This window comes from Coniosporium apollinis, assembly GCF_000281105.1.
Source record: "Coniosporium apollinis CBS 100218 chromosome Unknown supercont1.33, whole genome shotgun sequence".
NCBI classification, from domain to species: Eukaryota; Fungi; Ascomycota; class Dothideomycetes; genus Coniosporium; species Coniosporium apollinis.
Genome location: NW_006913295.1, coordinates 301,817 through 322,281, shown reverse-complemented (window position 1 = coordinate 322,281; position 20,465 = coordinate 301,817). Strand labels below are relative to the sequence as shown.

At 55.4% G+C, this 20,465-nt stretch overlaps 6 protein-coding genes across 6 annotated transcripts; 4 read left to right on the top strand and 2 right to left on the bottom strand.

The window, feature by feature from the left end:
• Positions 1–115: 115 nt before the first annotated feature.
• W97_06596 (uncharacterized protein) lies at positions 116–5,814 on the top strand (the record flags this gene model as incomplete). The annotated part of the gene is made up of 2 exons (XM_007784470.1): positions 116–3,419; positions 3,470–5,814. The coding sequence occupies 2 exons, from the start codon at positions 116–118 to the stop codon at positions 5,812–5,814; spliced, it is 5,649 nt and encodes a 1,882-aa protein (XP_007782660.1).
• Positions 5,815–6,543: 729 nt separating this feature from the next.
• W97_06595 (uncharacterized protein) lies at positions 6,544–8,293 on the bottom strand (the record flags this gene model as incomplete). The annotated part of the gene is made up of 2 exons (XM_007784469.1): positions 6,544–7,206; positions 7,259–8,293. 2 exons carry the CDS (start codon positions 8,291–8,293, stop codon positions 6,544–6,546), a joined length of 1,698 nt encoding a protein of 565 aa, XP_007782659.1.
• Positions 8,294–9,342: 1,049 nt separating this feature from the next.
• W97_06594 (uncharacterized protein) lies at positions 9,343–11,120 on the bottom strand (the record flags this gene model as incomplete). Its single annotated transcript, XM_007784468.1, has 4 exons — positions 9,343–9,393; positions 9,496–10,119; positions 10,174–10,671; positions 10,725–11,120. 4 exons carry the CDS (start codon positions 11,118–11,120, stop codon positions 9,343–9,345), a joined length of 1,569 nt encoding a protein of 522 aa, XP_007782658.1.
• Positions 11,121–11,290: 170 nt separating this feature from the next.
• On the top strand, positions 11,291–13,027 carry W97_06593 (uncharacterized protein; the record flags this gene model as incomplete). Its single annotated transcript, XM_007784467.1, has 2 exons — positions 11,291–12,193; positions 12,245–13,027. The coding sequence occupies 2 exons, from the start codon at positions 11,291–11,293 to the stop codon at positions 13,025–13,027; spliced, it is 1,686 nt and encodes a 561-aa protein (XP_007782657.1).
• An 806-nt stretch (positions 13,028–13,833) lies between these two features.
• On the top strand, positions 13,834–17,508 carry W97_06592 (uncharacterized protein; the record flags this gene model as incomplete). The annotated part of the gene is made up of 2 exons (XM_007784466.1): positions 13,834–14,391; positions 14,443–17,508. The coding sequence occupies 2 exons, from the start codon at positions 13,834–13,836 to the stop codon at positions 17,506–17,508; spliced, it is 3,624 nt and encodes a 1,207-aa protein (XP_007782656.1).
• A 1,245-nt stretch (positions 17,509–18,753) lies between these two features.
• W97_06591 (uncharacterized protein) lies at positions 18,754–20,249 on the top strand (the record flags this gene model as incomplete). Its single annotated transcript, XM_007784465.1, has 3 exons — positions 18,754–18,877; positions 18,935–19,375; positions 19,435–20,249. 3 exons carry the CDS (start codon positions 18,754–18,756, stop codon positions 20,247–20,249), a joined length of 1,380 nt encoding a protein of 459 aa, XP_007782655.1.
• Positions 20,250–20,465: the final 216 nt, after the last annotated feature.

Below are 20,465 nucleotides of genomic sequence, written 5' to 3'. Positions count from 1 at the left end.
CTCCTTCACAGCATTCCTCAGCGACGGCGGCCCACAAGTAGACCGCTACCTGTGCGACACGAATAGTCACAGAGGTTAACAGACCATTGTCCCCACGAACGTTTGCGCCGCCGCCATGTCGTTTCAATATCCGTCTCGTACTGTGCAAAGACATACCGCAACGTCCCCTAGCCCGCTGCGCCACGCATCAACCCTCTCGACAGGCTCTTCTGACTACTCGAACTCCTCACATCCAAGCCGAACGAGTACGCTCAGTTCACACGCGTCAAACGGATACGTAAGCAGTACTTCACCGCACAGGCGCGGAGGCAGTGAAACTACCGTGACGGCCGCATCACCGACGAGGGATCGAGGGGACTACTTCGAACCGAAAGATGTCAGTCCGTCTGGAGCTTACCGGTCGACGCGCGCTTCACTCCGACCATTGTCACAAGCGCCAGCCAGCTCTCCGCCGCCTCGGGAGAAGAGCTCGACATACTCAAGCCATGGCCGCTCTTACAGCGTCGATCCGGTCCCGCGACCCCAGTATGACGCTGCAACATCTCCGTCGCCGAAGGCAAGACCACAGAGTACCACTTTCACTAGATCAGACTCGGCCGTCTCGACCCTCTCTGGTCACACGCACGATCCTTTCGTCGATAGCTCCAATGCTCCTACGCCAGACAGACATGACAGCCCTGCTGTTGTACCCCGCTCAGACTCGACGCGCATGAGAGCGCACGACGTATGGCAGACCAGAGAAGCCTCACAAGCAGCTGATCACAACAAGTCAGCATCGATAACGCTCAAGTCTCGACCGCAGTCCTTGGTATTAGCGAGATCAGACTCCCTCCGAGCACGGCCACCCGAACAATCGCACGATGTCGAGCCTCCTCTACGGCTCCGCTCGAGCGAGCCGAAACCAAGGCCTCATTCAATAGCCATCTCGCGGTCAGATTCTATCCGCCCAGCATACGAGCGGGGCAACAGCCTAGAGCCCATGCAATCACCGCAAACAGATGGTGCAACATCACCGCCAGCCAAGTCTCGTCCCCACAGCCTAGCGATCTCCCGGTCAGACTCCATCCGTGCGCCTGCCCACGACAGAGCTTCTCGTGCCAACGGCAACCACCTTCACCTTCCCTCCCAGCTCGACAAAGCGGACCTCAAGACTCTTCAAAAGTCCGCAACGGGGCACCTACGTACGCTATCAAAATTCAGCGAAGATGGCGAAGAAGATTTCACGATCAAGTCACGCGACCAGGAGGTAGTCGGCATGCATGGGCGTAGAAGGCTCCAGCGTTCAGGCTCCAAGCTGGGCAAGAAGACTACCACTGTCGGCTACGCGGGCCGCACATGGATGGACACCCAACGCCAGTTTCTTCAGGCCTACGAGTACTTGTGCCATATAGGCGAGGCGAAAGAATGGATTGAAGACATAATCGAACAGCCCATCCCGCCCATAGTGCAGCTCGAAGAGGCGCTCCGAGACGGTGTGACCCTAGCGGAAGTGGTGCAGGCGCTGCACCCGGAGCGGCCGCTCAGGATTTTCAGGCATCCGCGACTACAGTTCAGACACTCGGACAACATCGCGCTGTTCTTCCGCTTCCTGGCCGAAGTTGAGCTGCCGGAGCTGTTTCGGTTCGAGCTGGTGGATCTGTACGAGAAGAAGAATATCCCGAAGGTCATCTACTGCATCCATGCGCTCTCCTGGCTGCTATTCCGCAAGGGGATCGTCGACTTCCGAATCGGGAACCTGGTCGGTCAACTCCAGTTCGAGGACCATGAGCTGGAGGCCATGCAGAAGGGCCTCGACAAGTCTGGCGTAAGCATGCCGAACTTCTCGGGCATGAGTGCGAACTTCGGCGCGGAGCCCGAACCAGAGCCGGAACCGGTAGAGAGTGAGGAGGAGCGCATAGGCAGGGAACTTGCCGAGAATGAAGGCAGTGTTTTGGATTTGCAAACCCAGATCCGAGGCGCAATGACCCGAATAAAGTGTGGAGAGATGTGGAATGGATTTTGTGACGCCGAAGAAGCCCTCGTACACCTACAGTCGAAGATCCGCGGCGATTTCGTAAGAGAAGTCATTCGATACCGGCTAGACATGAAGAAGTTCGCGGTAAGCATCCAGAGCTTATCTAGAGGATACCTCGTGCGTTCAAAACGGAAAGAGAAGAAGACCTACTGGAAGAACCGAGAACAGGATGTCGTTCTGCTACAGAGTCTCGTCCGGGCTCGTAAAGCTAGGCAGGAGACACAATTCATCAAGTCTAGGATACAGCGCCAGGAACATGGCATCCGAGACCTACAAGCTCTTTTCCGAGGTGTTCTAAAGAGATGGGATGTTGGCGACAAGTACTTCGAGACACGAGAGGCCGAGCCAGAAGTGCTAGAGCTACAGTCAGCGATTCGAGGAGCTCTCGCACGAAGGAAGGTCGGCGACCAGCTCGCAGAGACACGACAAGTGCAGGCCGAGGCTGCTGTGTGTGACTTACAGTCAGCGATACGGGCCGCGTTCGTCCGAAAGGAGATCAAGGAGCAGAAGTCTGAAGCGATACGGTCAGGGAAGCAGGTTCAGATCTTCCAAGCAGCAGTCCGGGGTATGCTTCAAAGACAAGCGTACAGGACAGACAATGAAAGCTTGCGGCGACATCAGTCTACGATGTCATTCCTGCAGGCCGCTGCGAGAGGAGCCATCGCAAGGCAACACGATTTTCACATCCGGCAGAGTCTTGAGGCTCCGACAGTGCAATGGAAGACCCTTCAATCACACGCACGAGGCATGAAGGTTCGAGAGTGGCATGACGGGCTACTGCAACAGCTGTATGCCGAGTCTCCAGCAGTGATCGATTTGCAAGCCATCGCACGGGGCCTTAGGATACGCAAAGAAACTGCTGCCCTTATGTTGGCCTTAAGGGAACATGAGGCTTCGACCCTGGAGCTACAGTCTAGAATCCGCGGACAGCTATTACGGCAGAGGCACATCGCCACGCTGAAAGCACTTGACAAAGAATCCAGCGCTGTTCTAGATCTTCAACGATTGGCTAGAGGCTCCATGCAGCGTCAACATACCTATGACTTGCTCTGTGAACTTCAAAACCACGAGCCCGAGATCATCAGCCTCCAGTCTGCCGCGCGATCCGCTCTCCTGAAGCGGGAGATCGGGACCCTTCTGATGCAGGTAGAGACAGAAGAGGAAGCGATCATTGACCTCCAGGCCCTCTCTCGAGGAAAGCTTATCCGGCACAGGTTTGCAGAAAAGCAGAAGCACTACAAGGAGAATATGGAGAAAGTCATCAAGATCCAGAGCTTCATTCGAGGCAGGCAACAAGGTGAAGCGTACAAGAGCTTGACCAGTGGCAAGAATCCTCCTGTTGGAACCATCAAGAACTTCGTTCATCTCCTCAATGATAGTGATTTCGACTTCGATGAGGAGATTGGTAAGCAGCCGTGTCTTGAGTTGGACATACTCGATGCTAACATGACGCAGAATTCGAACGCCTGCGGAAGACCGTGGTCCAACATGTGCGCCAGAACGAGCTCGCCGAGCAATACATCGACCAACTCGACATCAAAATCGCCCTCCTCGTCAAGAACAAGATCACCCTCGACGAAGTTGTGAAGCATCAACGCCACTTTGGCGGCCACGTCGGCAGCCTGCTGCAGAACAAGGAGATTGCTTCAGCCAACGCATTCGACCTGAAGGCGCTCAACAAGAATTCCCGAAAGAAGTTGGAGCATTACCAAGAACTTTTCTTCATGCTTCAAACTCAACCACAGTACCTTGCTCGACTGTTCAAGAGAATCCGCGAGCAAGTCACTGCTGAGAAGGAATGCAAACGTATCGAGCTGCTCATCATGGGTCTTTTCGGCTTTGCTCAAAAGCGAAGAGAAGAGTACTATCTGCTCAAGCTCGTTTCTCGTGCGATCAAGGAAGAGGTGGACAGCTGTTCCTCACTACAAGATTACCTCCGCGGCAACTTCTTCTGGTCCAAGATCCTGAACAATTACATCCGCTCGCCGCGAGACCGCAAGTTCTTGAAGGACCTACTGGGGCCGCTCATTAAGGAGAACATCATTGAGAACGAAGGCTTAGACCTCGAGAGCGACCCAATGCAAATCTACCGCTCATCGATCAACAACGAGGAGCTGCGAACAGGTCAGCGGAGTCGCAGAAATCCGGATGTGCCGCGCGAGGAAGCCATTCGGGACCCTGAGACACGTGAAACGTTCATCAGGCATCTACAGGACCTCCGCGACATCGCCGATCTGTTCTTCGTCTCGATGGAAGATTTACTCCACCGGATGCCGTACGGCGTTCGCTTCGTTGCCCAGCAGACATTCGAGTTTCTCAGAGGCAAGTTCCCGCGCGAGGATCAGCACTACCTTCTGCAAGTCGTGGGCCACTGGGTGTGGAAGACCTATTTGCAGCCCGCTCTTACTCAACCGGAAACTTGGGGCGTCGTAGACCGAGGCCTCTCACCTTTACACAAGCGCAATCTTGGTGAAGTCGGGAAGGTCCTCGGCCAGGTAGCAGCAGGCAAGCTGTTCGGCGGCTCCGGAGGCAATGACATCTACCTCCAGCCACTCAACCCCTATCTCTCCGAAGCCTTTGGCCGGATGGAAGACATCTGGAAGACCCTCATCAACGTCCCCGACGCCGAGCGCAAGTTCGACATCGAAGAGTTCACCGACCTCTACGCGCGCACAAAACCAACCCTCTACATCAAGCTGACCGACATCTTCGCCATCCACCAGCTAATCGCAACCGACATCTCCCACCTCTGCCCTGCAGCCGACGACTCCCTGCGCGAGCTGATCCGCGAGCTTGGCAGCGCCGCCGCCAACGAGAGCGAAATGCACGGCGTCGGCGGCACCGAAATCCGGCTCCAGCTCTCCCCCAAACTCCACGACCTCGAAGACCCCGAAGCGCCGCTAAAAGCGCTCTTCATGGAAACCAAGCGCTGCGTCCTCTACATCATCCGCGTGCAAACCGGCTCAAACCTGCTCGACATAATGGTGCGGCCCATCACGCCCGACGACGAAGACAGATGGGACGCCCTAGTCCACGATGAACTGGACTCCCACTCCACCACCGGCGCGACAAAGCCCCGCGGGGCATACATGGCCGACCACACCGCCCTCCTCGACATCACCGGCCTGAGCTATCCCGACCTCAAACGCACCTGCCTCGAAAACATCCTCGCCCTCGAAAGCCACGGGCGCATCACGCGCGCAAACCACTACCAAGACCTGCTCAACAGCATCGCGCTCGACATACGGACGAAGCACCGGCGGCGCATCCAGCGCGCGCGCGAGCTCGACGGCGTGAAAGCGACGCTGGGGAACCTGAACGAGAAAGCCAGCTGGTTGGACCAGCAGCTGAAGTCCTACAACGACTACATCGAGCAAGCGATGGTAACCCTCCAGAACAAAAAGGGCAAGAAACGCTTCCTCATCCCCTTCTCCATGCAATACAACCACGAGCGCGAACTCGCGCGCTCAGGCCGCGTGCCCAAGTTCGGCTCCTTCAAGTACTCCGCGCGCACGCTCGCCGAGAAAGGCGTGCTGGTCGCGTGGACAGGCTACGCAGAGCGGCAGTGGGACAAAGTCAACCTGACGATCAGCAGCGACGAGGTGGGCGTCTTTCACATCGAGGGCAGTGTCGGGAGCTGCATGATCCCTGGAGCCAGTGCCGCCGTGCCGTTGGATGATCTGCTGCAGGCGCAGTTCAACAACTGCCAGTTTATGAATCTGTTTGGGGAGGGGGCGTTGAGGTTGAACGTCAATCTGTTTTTGCATGTCGTGTTTAAGAAGTTTTATCGGGATGAGTAGAGGGCGAGTGGTTGGATGGGAGAAGAAGCAGAGTGTGAGAGCGGCGAGGTGTGAGGTTGTTATTCCGGGCTGGGAAGGGGAATTGGATGGAGGGGTTGAACGGCCTGTCTCTTCAGGCTTTTCTTTGCATATATCGGGTACCTTTCAGTGACCCGGCTGGCTGGCTGGGCTAGCTAGCGATGACAGCGGCGTTGGAGTTGGGGAGTGGTCGCTACGCCTTGCGTGCGTGTACATCTCATTTCGTTTGTCTTTTTGCATCATTTGTGCGGTGCGCGAGCATAGGTCATAGATCTGTATCTACACACACCTGACGACATAACGCCAATACGCCAAAAGCGCTGCCAACTTTCTGATCCCTAGTTCCTGCATCGTACAGAGCTCTACAACCCAAAGATTCCCGCTGCGTTGACTCATTGACTATGCCAGGTCGTTCGTTTTCGTTGATGTCGTGCTGGTAGGAAAATAAAAAGAAAATCTATCGACGCTCGCTTCACGGGCAAGGGGAGGTAGAATTGTGACAATGGAGAAACTGCCACTTGGCAAGCAAAACGCCATGACGCCGGCAAAGTACCAAACTGCCCGCAGAGGCCGTAAGAATGTAGGAATCGTCAAAAGCAGGTGCCATGCGTTGCATGCACGACATAACAACCGCCAGCATGGCAGGCACAAAATAGAATCCAACTGCGCCGCAAAGCAAACTTCCAACAAGCAGAAGCACAAACACCGTACCTACTGCAGCACATCCGTCTCAACGCTCTCAACCGCCTCAAACGGCGTGCCCGGCCCGCGATCCAAACTGTAATCCTGGAACGACGCCGGCGTCATGGGTTCATCCCCTGACTCGGAGCTGTTATAGCAGAACGGTGAGCCGTTGAACGGCCTCTTGCTGTTGACGAGATCAACGAGGTTGCAGTGTTCCGGCGTCGCAGGGAAAGACCATTCCGTCGCAGAGGACGGCGTGTATCGGGCGCGCAACTGAGCCTGGGCGTCCGAGGGTGAGAGCGATGAGGCGCCGGGCACGAAGTAGGGATATCCGAAGTTGCTGCTGTAGGACATCTCTGCGTCTGGCGGCGGGTGGGCTTCGGGTATCGTGGGCGGAGGGGCTGATGTGGGCGGCATTGCGTAGGGGTCACCCGTCTGGGCGCCGCTGGCCTCTCGCAGACGCTCGGCTCGTCGAAGTTTCGCCGCTTTTCGAGCGGCTTGCCCGCCTTTGGCGCCGGAGGCTTGACGTTGCGGGGCAGGATGCTGGGAGCGTCCGCCGCGCTTGTTGGGGATCTTGCTGCGGTAGCGCGTTGTGGATTTGACGCCGTTTCGGATTGCGTCCTCGGTAAGCCGCCATGAGGTTCCTTTCTTGGTTTCGGGGCCGGCGGCTGAGTCTACCTTTTGAAAAGCCTGCGTTTGTTAGCAAGGACAGGTCATGCTTTCGTAGGGTGGTGGTACATACTGCGTTCATCGACAAGTTGTGGCGAATGCTGTTCTGCCAGCCTTTGGTCTCTTTGTTGTGAGACTTGTCCGTGTATCTGGCAAACCAGTGGTAGATGTCTCGGAGAATCATCGTATGGCCCGGTGCTTCCCTGAGACATCGGTTGAGAAGCTGAGCGTAGGGCTCTTCTTTGTCTATGGAAGCTTCTTCGATGCCACTTTCGCTCCTAGTGCCATCGTCTGGGGCTGGCGTGTCAAGCACTATCCCCGAATTGCTGTCAAGTTCCTCAGTCAATGGGCGCCAGTGTCTTCTTGGCATCGCGCGCTCAGGATCAGATCTCATCTGGCTTGGCGGAGCATTCTCATATGCATTGCTCAAATGCGTTGGTGGCTCTCCCGCTAAGAGACTATAGAGCTCTTCTTGGTCCGCATTCTGAGGTGTGAGTTGATAAACAGACGGCGGGTATGCATCCACCACCGATCCAATGTGGCCGCGGAAGCTGAAGTCTGAGAAGCTCCGTGGGCAACTGCCTTGCGTGTTGACTGAAGCGGGCTGCAGACAGTACCCGGCTGTTGGAGCCACTTCGTATCGGAAATTTTGAGAGTGCATCGGATAACTCATTCCGACATCCGGCTGGCAGGCATATGCCTGATGGGACATCTGATAATGAGAACCGTCCGTTTGAGCTGTTGCAAGATCGCAAGATGAAGGCCACTGTAGGCTTGGATCATTGAACAGCTGAGAAGCGTCACCGTATTCAAGCGAGCTCAGCGCGAAGTCTGCTGCGGTAGACGACATTGTCGATTGAGCAGGAACGTACTGAGATGTAGTGTCTTGAGCATACATGTTGCTTCGAAAAGGGGCATCGAGCGTAAATGATAGCCTTCCGGTGCCTAGGACATCCGAGGATTCTGGCTGTGTCATCGCTGTGCTGTCCAGATTAACAGATGAGAAGAAGGCAGTCAGACAATGCCAGCGTTGTGGTGATACTGCCGAAGGTATGGGAGCGGAGAGCTGGTTGATCGACAGGTCTTCCGGAAGCGATCGGTAAGACATTTCTAGGGAGCGGGACAAAGCCCAATCGGGGGTCTTCAGCGGGTGGGGTCATCTGGCGGCGGATGCCAGCGCATGGGATGAGAGGTCTGTTGCAGCACGCAGTCATAAGGTTAGCAAACAGAGGCCGCCACATTTACCTTTCATGTACCAAGGCGAGTAGGACAATCTACATGGCAAAGCCACGGCTCTTCATTGTTAGGTAGTGCTAGGCAGTGCTGGTCCAACCATGCAAGCGTAACGGAGCGACCAATGGGCAGCGGTGCCTCAACGCGTGTAACATGTCGGTCACACCAGGCGGCATGGGGCTGATCCAACCATTCTCTTCTGAATGCATGACATGGACAGGGGGAACGGTTGCTTGCAGAAGACCGTCACAACCATTGACCGGGCCGCCCTGCAGCTGCCAGGAAGGCGCTCTACGTATTCCGGGGGTTTCTAGAAGATATTACTCGTGGATGAATACATACCCAGTCAGATACTGCCGTAAAAGGCCATGAGGGCCGATGTAAGTCTATTGCTGGCAGTGACAGCCAGCCATCCCGTCGTCGCACATCCGCTTGCCTGACAAATAAGGCATCCGAAAGCTACCCCAGCACAGGGAGAACCGTGGATTGGTTGCTAGTTGACGGGTACATCCAACGATGGCCATGTTGTGGGAATGGCAGAAGAGCTTTGTGGTACGCAAAGCGTTAGTGGTGAGCTGTATGTAGGCTGGGGTCTTGCATCGCAATGGGAACCCTGGGTTTCGGCGCAGCAGGCACCCAATGCCCTGCCGTCACCTGTTAGGAGAAATACGGTTCGAGGCTCCGAACCAGGTATTTGGTATTCATAAGCCCCATTCTTGATTCCTACATCTTGTTACTGCTCAGGGCGGAGAACCAAATGAGGCTGTCTGCGTCTGGACCGGACAGTGAATGTGACCAGTTCAGGGCATTCCTTGTCGGAGTACCACCCAGCTTTGACGGCTGTCGTGACCACAACCACCCCAGGCGCACGGCAACCTATTGCGGCCAACAAGCCAGTTACTGGCGCCGAACGGTGCATCGGCTCTATTTCCGGTAGTATATTTTCTTGAACTGGAAATGGAGCTGAAGAATGCCCTGTAAGATAACCTATCAGCAACATGCTTGACGCCGTGAAACGCAACGCCGTTCGTGGGTCGTGGCTGGTGTTAGCGGAGGTTTACGTCATGCCCAGCCTACCTTGTCAAAGCTGCTTCTGAAGCCTCGTTCTCTCTTCGCACTATAATCCCATTCCTTGTCGACGATACGAAAGGCGACGTCCTCGTATGGAGGTCCGGCCACGAAACGGATCAAACAGGTGTCCTCTTCTCCGGCGGGTGCGAAAGACTGACCACGCTTGCGGCCGTTCTCTCTCTCAATCTTGTATGTAGGCGCCTTTGTCTTGTCGATAAGATCCGGGTAGAAAATATTGAATTTGTAGCCTTGCACGACCTTTGGTGGCGGATTCTCGTGGTCGTAGTGTGTCTGGTTGTACTTGTTCCACTCGTAGCCCATCTGAACACGGTTGAAGTATCGCGGCTTCCGGGGCCTGTATTTGTTCGCCCACAGAGGCTTAGCGATTGCTGTGACGTCCTCCTCGCCAGTGAAAATCTCCTCGTTCTCGTTCACTCCCCGCGCTACCTCTCGCTCATACAACGCTGTCGTTGCTTGGGAGAAGTCGTCGTTGGGAGCTGCGGCAAACCTTGAGCTTCCTGCTGGATCAGCGTCGTTGGTCTTCAGAACCAAACTTGCTGATGGTTTCTCCATGTTGCGTTGCCGCGTGGGAACATAACCCAGTTTCAGGATCCGTTGTCGTTCAGCGGTCTGTATGTAGCGTTAATGGATGTACCTAAATGCGATGATACATTGAGAACTTACGATATTCTGGAGGAACTCTTTCTCACTGATTGAGTCCAGACGCTTATCTTCAAGACACAGTTTCAGGATCGGTTCGGGATCAGGGGCCGATGCAGGTGGTATGGGTGAGGTCATGTCTGCATCTCCGGACGAGCGATGCTGCCGCTTTGAGTTCCCAAGGATAGTTCCCAACTTGCCACGAACCGCAAGAGCCTCATCTTCCTGTTGCTTGCGCAACTTGTCCAGCCGGCTCTTAAAGATTGTCTCTGAAACGCCTCGCAACTTTGCCCTTGCTTTCCACACTATAAGGCTTCGGAGCAGGTGTTCCCAGTAGTCGACATCAATTGGCTCGTTCGAGTTGAGCTTTGCTCGGATCTGCTTCTCCAGCTTTTCGAGCTCGGCGTATGACTTCGGGCCCAGCAGGCGATCGACGTCGGCGGACACTGAGCTGACACCTCGCGCTTCTGGTGCAGCTGGCTTTGACTTCTGCTTCCGGTCTTTGCATATGATCTTCATGGTCTTTTGAAACGTCAGCGAGACGAACTACGAAGACAAGCAGTGCAACGACGTACATTCCAGAAGTCCTGGTTGCTTCGGGTAGTCTCGAGGGCAACATACGTGTCTATGTCTTTCTCCAGCTCTTCCAGCTCATCGTTGTTGAGGCCCTCGAAGACACCCTCCGGATCGACAATATCAATGTCGGAATCTGCATCGTCCTCGTCCAAAAGATCCCTGCTTGGATCCACGACCCGCAGTGTAACAGCCAACCAGTCTATGGGCCGCGCTCGTCCTGCCTTCACTCGGATAGCCGCCTTCTTCTTCGCTTGTTCCAGTACGAAGCGGTCTTCGTCCGCAACCCAGGCGTCTTCTTGGGTGTCTGCTGGTCGCTTACTGGGTATCGTTGATGCGGGAGGCTTCCTGGAGATCTGGACGGTCGACGCCCGCCATGGAGGTTCGCGGCTTGCCATGGGTAGTTGGAATAGTGTAGATGGTTAGGAATGCAAGGCAGTGCGCAGCGCGGTGGTGGGAGTCGTGAAGTTGCATGAAACTCTTGAGAGCCGCACGTGTGGCTTTTCTTGGCAACGGTTGGGGTGCGTCAATGCAACCTGAACCCCTTCACCACCTGCAAACTCCGCCGATGGATGCGACTTGGATACCTTTTCAGCCGAAGAATACACAGGCAAACACACCGCCACTATTGGTGAAATTTGTGTTCACCCGTAGTAGCTACTCCATATATTTGACTGATCTCAGCCGCATATGGCACGAAGACTTGGATAGGCGTCAGGTTATTCGCCGAGCTTTGAACGAGAACACGAGCATCGACCCAAGCGAAGACGCCAACCAGCTATGGATCCTGTTGGAGAAGATCCGGAGTGCCGTGCGGGGAGTAGAGGAGACAGCATGTTTTCTCGAGAGTCAACAAAGTCACGGAAAGGGGTTGCTTCTACGCGTAACGGCTCCGCTACCGCCTCCGTTAGGAGCCCTGCAATGGCCGATTCATCTCGCACTTTGTTCACAAGACACGTTAAGACAGGAGCTAGTTTTACCGCTTTTTGGCCTGATCTACCACCAGAAGCAGCGTTCGGAAGACTTGCTCGCCCGGTTGGGCGAGAAGGATCACGTTATCAGCAAATTGATGGACAAACTTGAAGCTTCCGGCATGGATATATCAAGCGTCTTCCCTAGTGCTGCGGCCATTAAGGCGTCGAGGAAACTGAGTCAGCGGGAACAAGCAGCTACACAGGTCAAAGGTCTGGCGAAGTTCGATTTACAGCATTGGCAGCTGAATTCGAACCCGCAGTCCATTGATAGGAGCGCGGTGCTTGATATGATGCATGATGATCTGCTGCAACGCGACTTTAGCCGTCTAAATCCGAGTATAGGAGAAGTGTTTTCAAGCGAATGGTGGAGCAACCTTAAGCCAACGCATGGGAATTTAACCAGCTCGCAGGCTTCACGAGAATGTCATTTTGCCATTAAGAGAGACGAGCAGAGTCGTCGTGTGCATGGAGACGAAGTTGAGGATAACGGCTTCCAGGTTGGTATAGTCTACGTTATGTCCTCTGCAGCACTGACATACCATGCTTAGAAACAGACAACACCGCCTGGCTTGAAGAAGCGGCACGCAAATGGATATTCGGGCTTGTCGAGGACAGAAGGCCCCGATACACACGAGGAAGCCGACAATAAGGATGATACTACCGACGATGATGATCTCGATACTCGATCTCCCCCGGACCGTCGAAAGGGAACAGTAGACCTCGCAAAGCGCATTCCTCCAAGTGTGGCGCCAAGACCGGACTCAAGACCGCCTGAAATCAAAGACGATGCCAAGAAGCCTTGGACTATCGGAGGGTCGAAATTTAAAGCACTGCCACAGAAGGATCAACGCAACGCTCAACCACTTATCGTAAACCCTTTTGAGACTGAAGATCATTCCACAACGGACGAAGACGATGAGCATGCGTCCGTTCCAGTTGCTACGCCTCCGCCAACTATTACTGATGATAAGGGCTCACCACGAAAGACCAAGCTGGGGCACATAGGTGGCCAAAAGAAGATTGCTGGCGTGGGCAGCCGCGCGGCTCCGAGCACAGCGTCTGTATCCGTGGACGTCGCCCACGATAGGCGAGACGGACTGTCTGCGCCGGCGCGTGGAACTGCTCGTTCGAAGTCGCCTCAGTTGCCGTCGAGCCCGATGTCCACTAACATCGGTGATGCGACCGAACAGACAAGGCCGCCTTCCACTTCCGAGGCTTCAGATAAACCTCCAGAGTCGTCCCAAGAGAGGGCAGATCGCAAGAGGGCCGAGTTGAAGCGCCAGCTCGAGGCGAAGGCGGCTGCGCCTGGAAAGAAGAAAAGACGGTTCTGAGAGACGGCGGATCAAGTTTCGTGCGCGTGCCCAGCCAGTAGAGTCTGAGAGGTAAGCTCAGTATCACGTGTGGTTTAGTGTAGCCAGCACCGATCTCATCCTTCTGGAGCAGTGAACCGTTTAGCTCCTCGCAAGAGACGTAACGCTGGTGAAGGAATCGTGGATGCACAGGAGTCTCTTCTCTAAGCCCGGCTTTCCTCGTACAGTCCCTAAGACCGCGCCGCTGATAATGCCGTGCGGCTCGTGGACCCCTCTCGCGAGTGAGGCAATCGCAGTGAAGGAGGTTCGTGATTGGGAGATCAAGGGTTTACTATCGCGGCAGTACTATGAGATGTTGTGTGAAGGGCTTGGGGGCCCTTGAGGAGGACTGTAAATAGCCTGTAGTCTTCACTGGATCCTAGCCAAATCGCTGAACGAGGGGCGGGGTGTACACACCTGGATATATTCAGAGACAGAGAGATGACCAGCTTCTGTCTAGTCCTCACTGCAAATGCGGTTGATCTGATATACGAGATGGGCGAGACTGGGTGCGTGTGCGTCGGAGTGAGGACCTTTCCCTACTTCACCTCTCGAGACGGTTTCACTCATTTGCCATCTCAACCAAATCTTTCACCTCGTGACCACTTCACAGTCGCATTAAGCTTGCCATCAAACTAGTTGTCGCTCACACCTTCACTTTGGCCTAAACATGACTGCGCTTTCTACAAATATCACTTCCTGCCCAACACAACAGCATCCGCAACGGCTCGGCGTTTCCTCATCCGCATCTTCTTCCTTCCGCAGGGCAGCACTACCAAGTATCCACTATGTGCAAATACCGATATATTTACTACTCCGAGTGCAAGCACTTTGATTTCTTCCTCGTGGAGTACTGCAAAGCAGGTTACTTATATCATCTTGCTTCTTCCCCAGCCTCCGGCAAGCTCCCTTCTGGTCCAACCGGCATCACACTGGGCCAATATCAATCAAACGATCCCGAGAAGCCCTTCTCACCCACTAGAGGCAGCCAACACTCCACTTCCGGGCCAGAGAAGCAGGGCCAAGGCTCGACTGAGACAGCCATGGACAAAGTCGTCGGTCTGAATACGGTGGCCCAGCAAACATCTCTTCACATTCTAGAGACGCAACAGCACGCCTTCCTTGGATCAGCTTCATCACTGCCGGCACTCAGTGAACAGCCGCGGACAACCGATGGGCAGATTCTAGAGCTGGGTAAAGCCATAGAGGACGCAAAAGCGGCCGGTCCTCCTGGCTCACCAGTCTTTCGCGACTTCTCCCCAAGTGATGGTACCGTCAAGCAGCTTGTGGCACAACTCGAGGCGACCTTCCATTCGGTAGAGGCTGCGAACTTAGCGTTTGATGCCGTAAGCAACTCATATCACCTTTCCAGTCACAATGCTAACAAACCAAATCAGGCCGGCCTCGGGGACTCAACAGTGGGCAACCAGCCATCCGGGACATCTATAGCCTCTCTTGTTTCTCCAAGCAATACGTCGTCCTCACGAGTGGAGACTGCCGGTTCAGATGGTGACACTACATCAACGATCCCAACACTGTACAGTGCTAACATCTCTGCGGTTGGCTCAGGTCTGATATCGCCGGTTCATCTCACTGAATGTCGTTCGGCCGCCCTATCTCACACTGAGCATTGGCACAGTAAGAGTATTGACTCCACCGATCCAAGGAAACTGCGGTCTGAGAATCCACCCGCCACGCCTCGTGTCAACAAGCATGCGTCAACTACAGGAACGCCATCTCCTCACGGAACCATCCGCAAGACGAAGTCTCTCGGGCGGCTTAAGGGCACTCCCATTCAGTCGCCTACCAAGGACGGTACTAGTCCACGCCAGGCGCCATCGGAAGGTCTGTCATCTCCTACGAAGACTCTCGGTCGACAGAGCCAAGCGCCGAGGCTCCACACAGCGCAACGAGCGGCAGATAGGGGGGAACGGAGCAGTCCCAAGAAGGAAACGCCTCCCAAGCACGATGTCTGGCCTATATGGCGCAGTGGAGCCAAGCCTCTTCCCCCACAGACGTTACGGAGGAACAACAGGGACTCGCCGACGAAGAGTACCGTAACTGCGCCCACGTCAGTTCGGGATGTCTTTAGGATCGAGACCCATTCTCCGAAAGATACCTCGCCTCAAAGGCTGTCAAAATCGCCGACTCGGCGTCTTGCTGACATGAGCAAAGTCCGTTCTGCTACCTCGAGCGTATCGTCGCCGACAGATGCGGAGTTTGTTTCAGCCCGCCAAACGCCAATGACTCTGAGCCCTGTAGAGTCAAACGAAAGCTTTGTGACCGCTATCGAGCAAGACTCGCCGCGTCGAGTGCTGAAGGGAAGTACTCAGGCATCCGGCCATACCCTTATGGTTCCCGCCGCGTCAAAGTCAACTGTCTCAGCCAACAAGGCTGCTAGGCCGAAGCTCTCCATCGAAATCCCTAGTGTGCAGCAGCTAAAGACCGCTGCAAATGGAATTTCACCTGGAGGTAGGTCGGCTTCACCGGTGTCGTCGATTCGTATCTCCAAACTTCCCGTTCGAGTACGCAGAGAGACAGTGTCAACAGTAGACTCGAAGAATGTTGACACCACACCTACGCTGCAAGCTGCTTCTACACCTGTCGTTGCTTCCATTGTCGAGCCATTTTCGATTGACTCGCAGAATCGGGACGCAACTCCGGTGTTGTTGAAGCAAGTCGATCTTGTACCCATCCATGAAGAGGCATCCTCGAAAGAAGCTGATGAGGACCTTATACACCTGGAGCCTGCTGAGCCAGAGATCAGGCCGTCTTCTCCGGATGAAGATGACGATGATGAGCCTAATGAGGCAACACTTGCATTACTGAAGGAGCTGTGTCTGACAACCTCGCGGGGTTCATCCGCATCTGCAGTCTACATGCCGCATTCTGATAGCGAACCACCGCAAGAGGCATGTGACCACCAGCCGGCACTGAAGAAAGCTGCGCATTCGCGGTTACAAGAGGAACCAGCGGTCACTGCCGCCGAAGCAAAACCGGAAGTCCCCATTCGACTTTCAACAAGCCCTACTGACAGCGTCGTGGCGCCTTCTGTGCCTTCCAAGCACGATCCAGCCATCCTGCTGAGCATTCTCAAATCCTGCAGTTCTGCACCGTCCAAGGAGGCGTCCGTAGAGTCGTTGACCGGGCTTGGAAAGAATCGCATGCAGGGAGATGTGGAAGGCAGCAGTGAATTTCCGCCGTTTCATTTCGATGAGGCTTTTGGTCCCGAACCTCGCCCCGCATCTCCTATGGATACTGCCGTTGCCAAAGGCCCTTCCTCCGGCATCGGCGAGAGCGAACCAGCGATCATTTACAACGGAAGCAGACCTAAACTGGACGACTTTACTATTCCTGTTGAGCGCAACCGGTCAGCATCCCTCTGGCGGTCAACTTCGCCAACACGGGCACGAGATCCTCACCAGCAGAGTGAAGACCGTTTTCGTACAACAGCTGGCGCGTACTCTCCTCGCGCACTGCCTCCTAACGGTGCGGAAGCTTCTCCTCGGCAAACTGATAAGCCTCGCCCTGCAGAGGTTAATACTGACTCTCCGCGCTCGACTCTATCCACTGCGCTCCGAGCCGATGCTCCTGACTTCGTTCCGGAAAGTCTCAAGCGGCCTGCACCTCAGCGGCCTGCACTTCCTGCTGCATGGATGGATTCTATGGCTGTGCCACCACCTATGGTTCCGGGGCCTCAGTACCGCTTTGTTCCCCTTGGCGAAACACTTCCGACGCAGACGATGACCAAGTCGCAGAGACAGGCTCAGAGGAAGAGGCAGAAGGCGATGGAGACGGCAGCCTACGGGTCCATTTCACCGACATATGGAGGAAGCGCCGGGTTTATCATGATGCCTCCAAGCTTCGGAGGTTTCGGGTCCATGTCTGGCCTCCCACTGGAGACGTTCGATGACAACGTATCTCCACGCACACAGCCCGCGGAGCTGCAACGCGAGAACTATCGCAGAACTGCAAATGGCGGGAGGAACTACTGGGAAAGCTTCAAGAACGTGTTCCGTGGTCCAGGCGTTGTGCCGTATGCCAGCATACGGGGCGGTGCCGGCTCGGTTGTCTCATCTCAGGATCACGCCTCACCGAAGTCCGAGAACGCCACCACTACCGAGAACACTCCGCTCAGAAAGAAGCCTTCTAACGTACCGATCTTCCGCCGTGAGCAATCTTTCGACGGAAACAAGGTTCCTCCTGCGGCATTGCCAACAGCTGCGCCCGGCTCGCCACCCAAGGTCAGTCATCCGCCGGTTATAGGCCAATTTGACCGCGGTCCAGCCTGGACCAGGCATGAGTCGCCGAAGAAGTATGTCGGCTACGGGATTGGACAGGAGTCACCGAAAAAGTACGTCGGCTACGGGATCACGGTTCCACCGTGCGGCTGCTACAATGTTGAGACGGCGGCTGAGTGGATTGGCGGGATGTGCCATAAGTGTTGGCCAAATGGGATCTGAAGACTGGAAAGTAAGGAAGAGCATGGTTGAGTTGTGCAGGTGGAAGCACAGGGCTAGATTACGGGTTGCTGCGGTGCTGATAGGCTTAGAGAGGAAAATGAAGACCTAAAAGAGCATTGGATCCGTGGCCAGAGCATCTTTTGGCGTTAGAGGCTAGACGGTGACGGACAGGCGTTTCCGGCTGAACATGACCGGGAGAGAAACAGTTTTTGAGTATCACAGTTGGCATACTCTTTTCCCTCCTGTCCTAGCTTAGTAGGCTTTCTGTAACCGGTCAAAAAGCATAGTGTCGGGCGTTTTGTACTCGTACGCAGTATGTAACATAGATAATACGAGACAGCGACAGCCAGCCTTGCATTTGCAGTGGACCAGTGTTCCATACTACGCTCTTGGTCAGCCTCGCCTCGCCCCATCTCTCCCTCCATGAACCACCTGAGCCGATTGAGTCCCTTTCGTCATCTGGATCTTACCCGTTTACTGCGTTGCTGAAAACGATACAGGAGATCGTGAGTTGAGGTTGAGATCACGTGACCGGCAACTTCCAGGAGGCCGCCTGTCAGGCTCGCCAAGCCGCAGCTACAGGTAGTACAGCAGCGTGACATGACCATAGCACTGCTTGATGCAGGACGCAGACGTCAAACATCTTTCTCTGCATTGCTTTCCTGTTCACGTCAAGCACCATTTCTATCTTTGTCTCCCTCTTCTGGGCACAGCAAAAGGCTGACACGCTAAAGAGCCCGTGGCGTCCAATGCTCGCATGAGGCGCCATCCGGTTGAACTGGCCCGCGCGCTTGGCCATATGGAGGCAAGCCGTTCTCCCCTGCGCCGCCATGGGGCTGTCTGCCGCGCATCCCATTCCGAGTTCTTCACTCCACCATCAGCCGCCTCTCGCTCAGCATTCCTATATCCACCGCCTTGTACATTCCTCTTTGTGCGGTCTTCTGCTTTTCGCGCTTACCTTCGCTGTAATCTATTCAATCGCTGTGTCTATTCTCTGGGTATCCGACAGTCGCTCAACGCCTCCAGTTCCGCAAACGGACATACCTCCTTCTTAATCAAGCACCCGGACACCGCTCGCTCGAGGAGAAAGGGCCTCCGCCCTTTGTTCCAGTGTCGCAGGCGCTATCGCCTCGCCGAGTCTGACATCTATCGCTACCTAGCATCGATATCATTACCACCTACGGCAACAAATTTTCTGGACATACATATCATCCTTAGACGCGGTACCGTTCACCTTGCGCCGTAATGGGCCGCTTCTACGCCGCATCTGCTGCGATTGCAGCCCTTATTTCAGCGTCTTTTGTATCTGCAGAAATACCAACATGCGGTCCCAACAAGCTCTGTCCGGCGGAAACACCCTGCTGCTCCGGTGCGCATTCACACTTTATCTGGCTATGATTTCTTCGAGGCTAATCCAGGCGAACAGCATACGGACAATGCGGTGTAGGCGCCTACTGCCTCGGCGGCTGTGACCCCCTCTTCTCCCACTCGCTCGAGTCCTGCGTCCCGAATCCCATCTGCAAGAGCCAGGACTACAATCTTAACTCCCTCGACGACATCGCGCCCAATACCCGATACCTCGGCGACTCGAGCAAGGCGAAGTGGGTGTCCAGCGGGCAGCCGGTAGCATACCAGAATGAGGCCGTCCTCCTGACCATGGCGCCCGACACCGTCGGCACGCTGCTCGCAACAACAAACTACGTCTGGTACGGCAAGATATCGGCGACGATGACAACAAGTCAAGGCAAAGGCGTCGTAACCGCATTCATCATGATGAGCGATGTAAAAGACGAGATCGACTTCGAGTTTGTCGGCATCGATGTCGAGAACGCACAGTCGAACTACTATAGCCAAGGCGTGACGAACTGTTTGTCCCCTATCCCCTCTTCCCCCTTTCCCCCCTCCACCGCTAACCCTTATCTCTAGACAACAATGGCCGCAACCTCTCCACCTCCAACACCGTAACCAACACCCACACCTACACGATCGACTGGACCCCCGAGAAGATCGACTGGCAAATTGACGGCAAGACGCTCCGCACAGTAGAGCGCCAGTCCACCTGGAACGCCACCGCGAACCGCTACGACTACCCGCAAACCCCCGCACGGGTGATGCTGTCCCTCTGGCCCGCGGGCCTTGCCTCTAACGCGCCCGGCACCATCAACTGGGCTGGCGGGCTCGTCGACTGGGACTCCCCCTACATGCAGAACGGATACTACTACGCGCTGGTCTCTGATGTGAAGGTCGAGTGCTATGACCCGCCTCGCGGCGCGAATGTACAGGGGAGCAAGAGCTATAAGTACACGGATAAGGCGGGCACGAACGACACGGTTGTCGTGAGCGATGATGTTGAGATCCTGGCGTCGCTGTTCGCGACGGGAGAAGATCCGAAGAAGGATCCCAACGCTGCTGCCTCCAAGTCTTCTACCGCTGCGAGCACGAAGACCGGCTCCGCTGCCGCCGAAAGCACATCCGCAGAGGTAGAGACCGTCCCGGGTCTCTCGGGCGCGGGGGCCAGAGGCGAGGAGGGTGGGCCTGCGGCTGTGGTATCTCAGGCGCCCGGGTCGAGTGTTACGCAGCCCGCGGCGGGGAGTCTGCAGACGGCGGGCGGAAGCGTGGGGACGGGGTTCAGTCAGGGGGATACGCAGGGGCAGAGTGGGGCCGCTGGGAAGGATAGGAGGGTTGTAGGAGGGAGTGGGATTGCGTTTGTGGGGGCGCTGGTGGGGTTGCTTGTTTTGTAGGTAGGGACATGTGAGGAGGGGGGAAGGGTGGCAGGCGTTTTGTTTTGTTTATTGTTCGGTTATCTTTTCAAGCTTTTGGATAGCACGCTTACGTCTCCTAATGAATTCTTGTGTTGTCGACGATTCAGCTCCACATTTTCTGAACTCGGTCTCTCGGCATATAAGGCTCTGGCTCTTCACCGTTTTCTATTCGGGAGTGGGAGCTTTTCGCAAGAC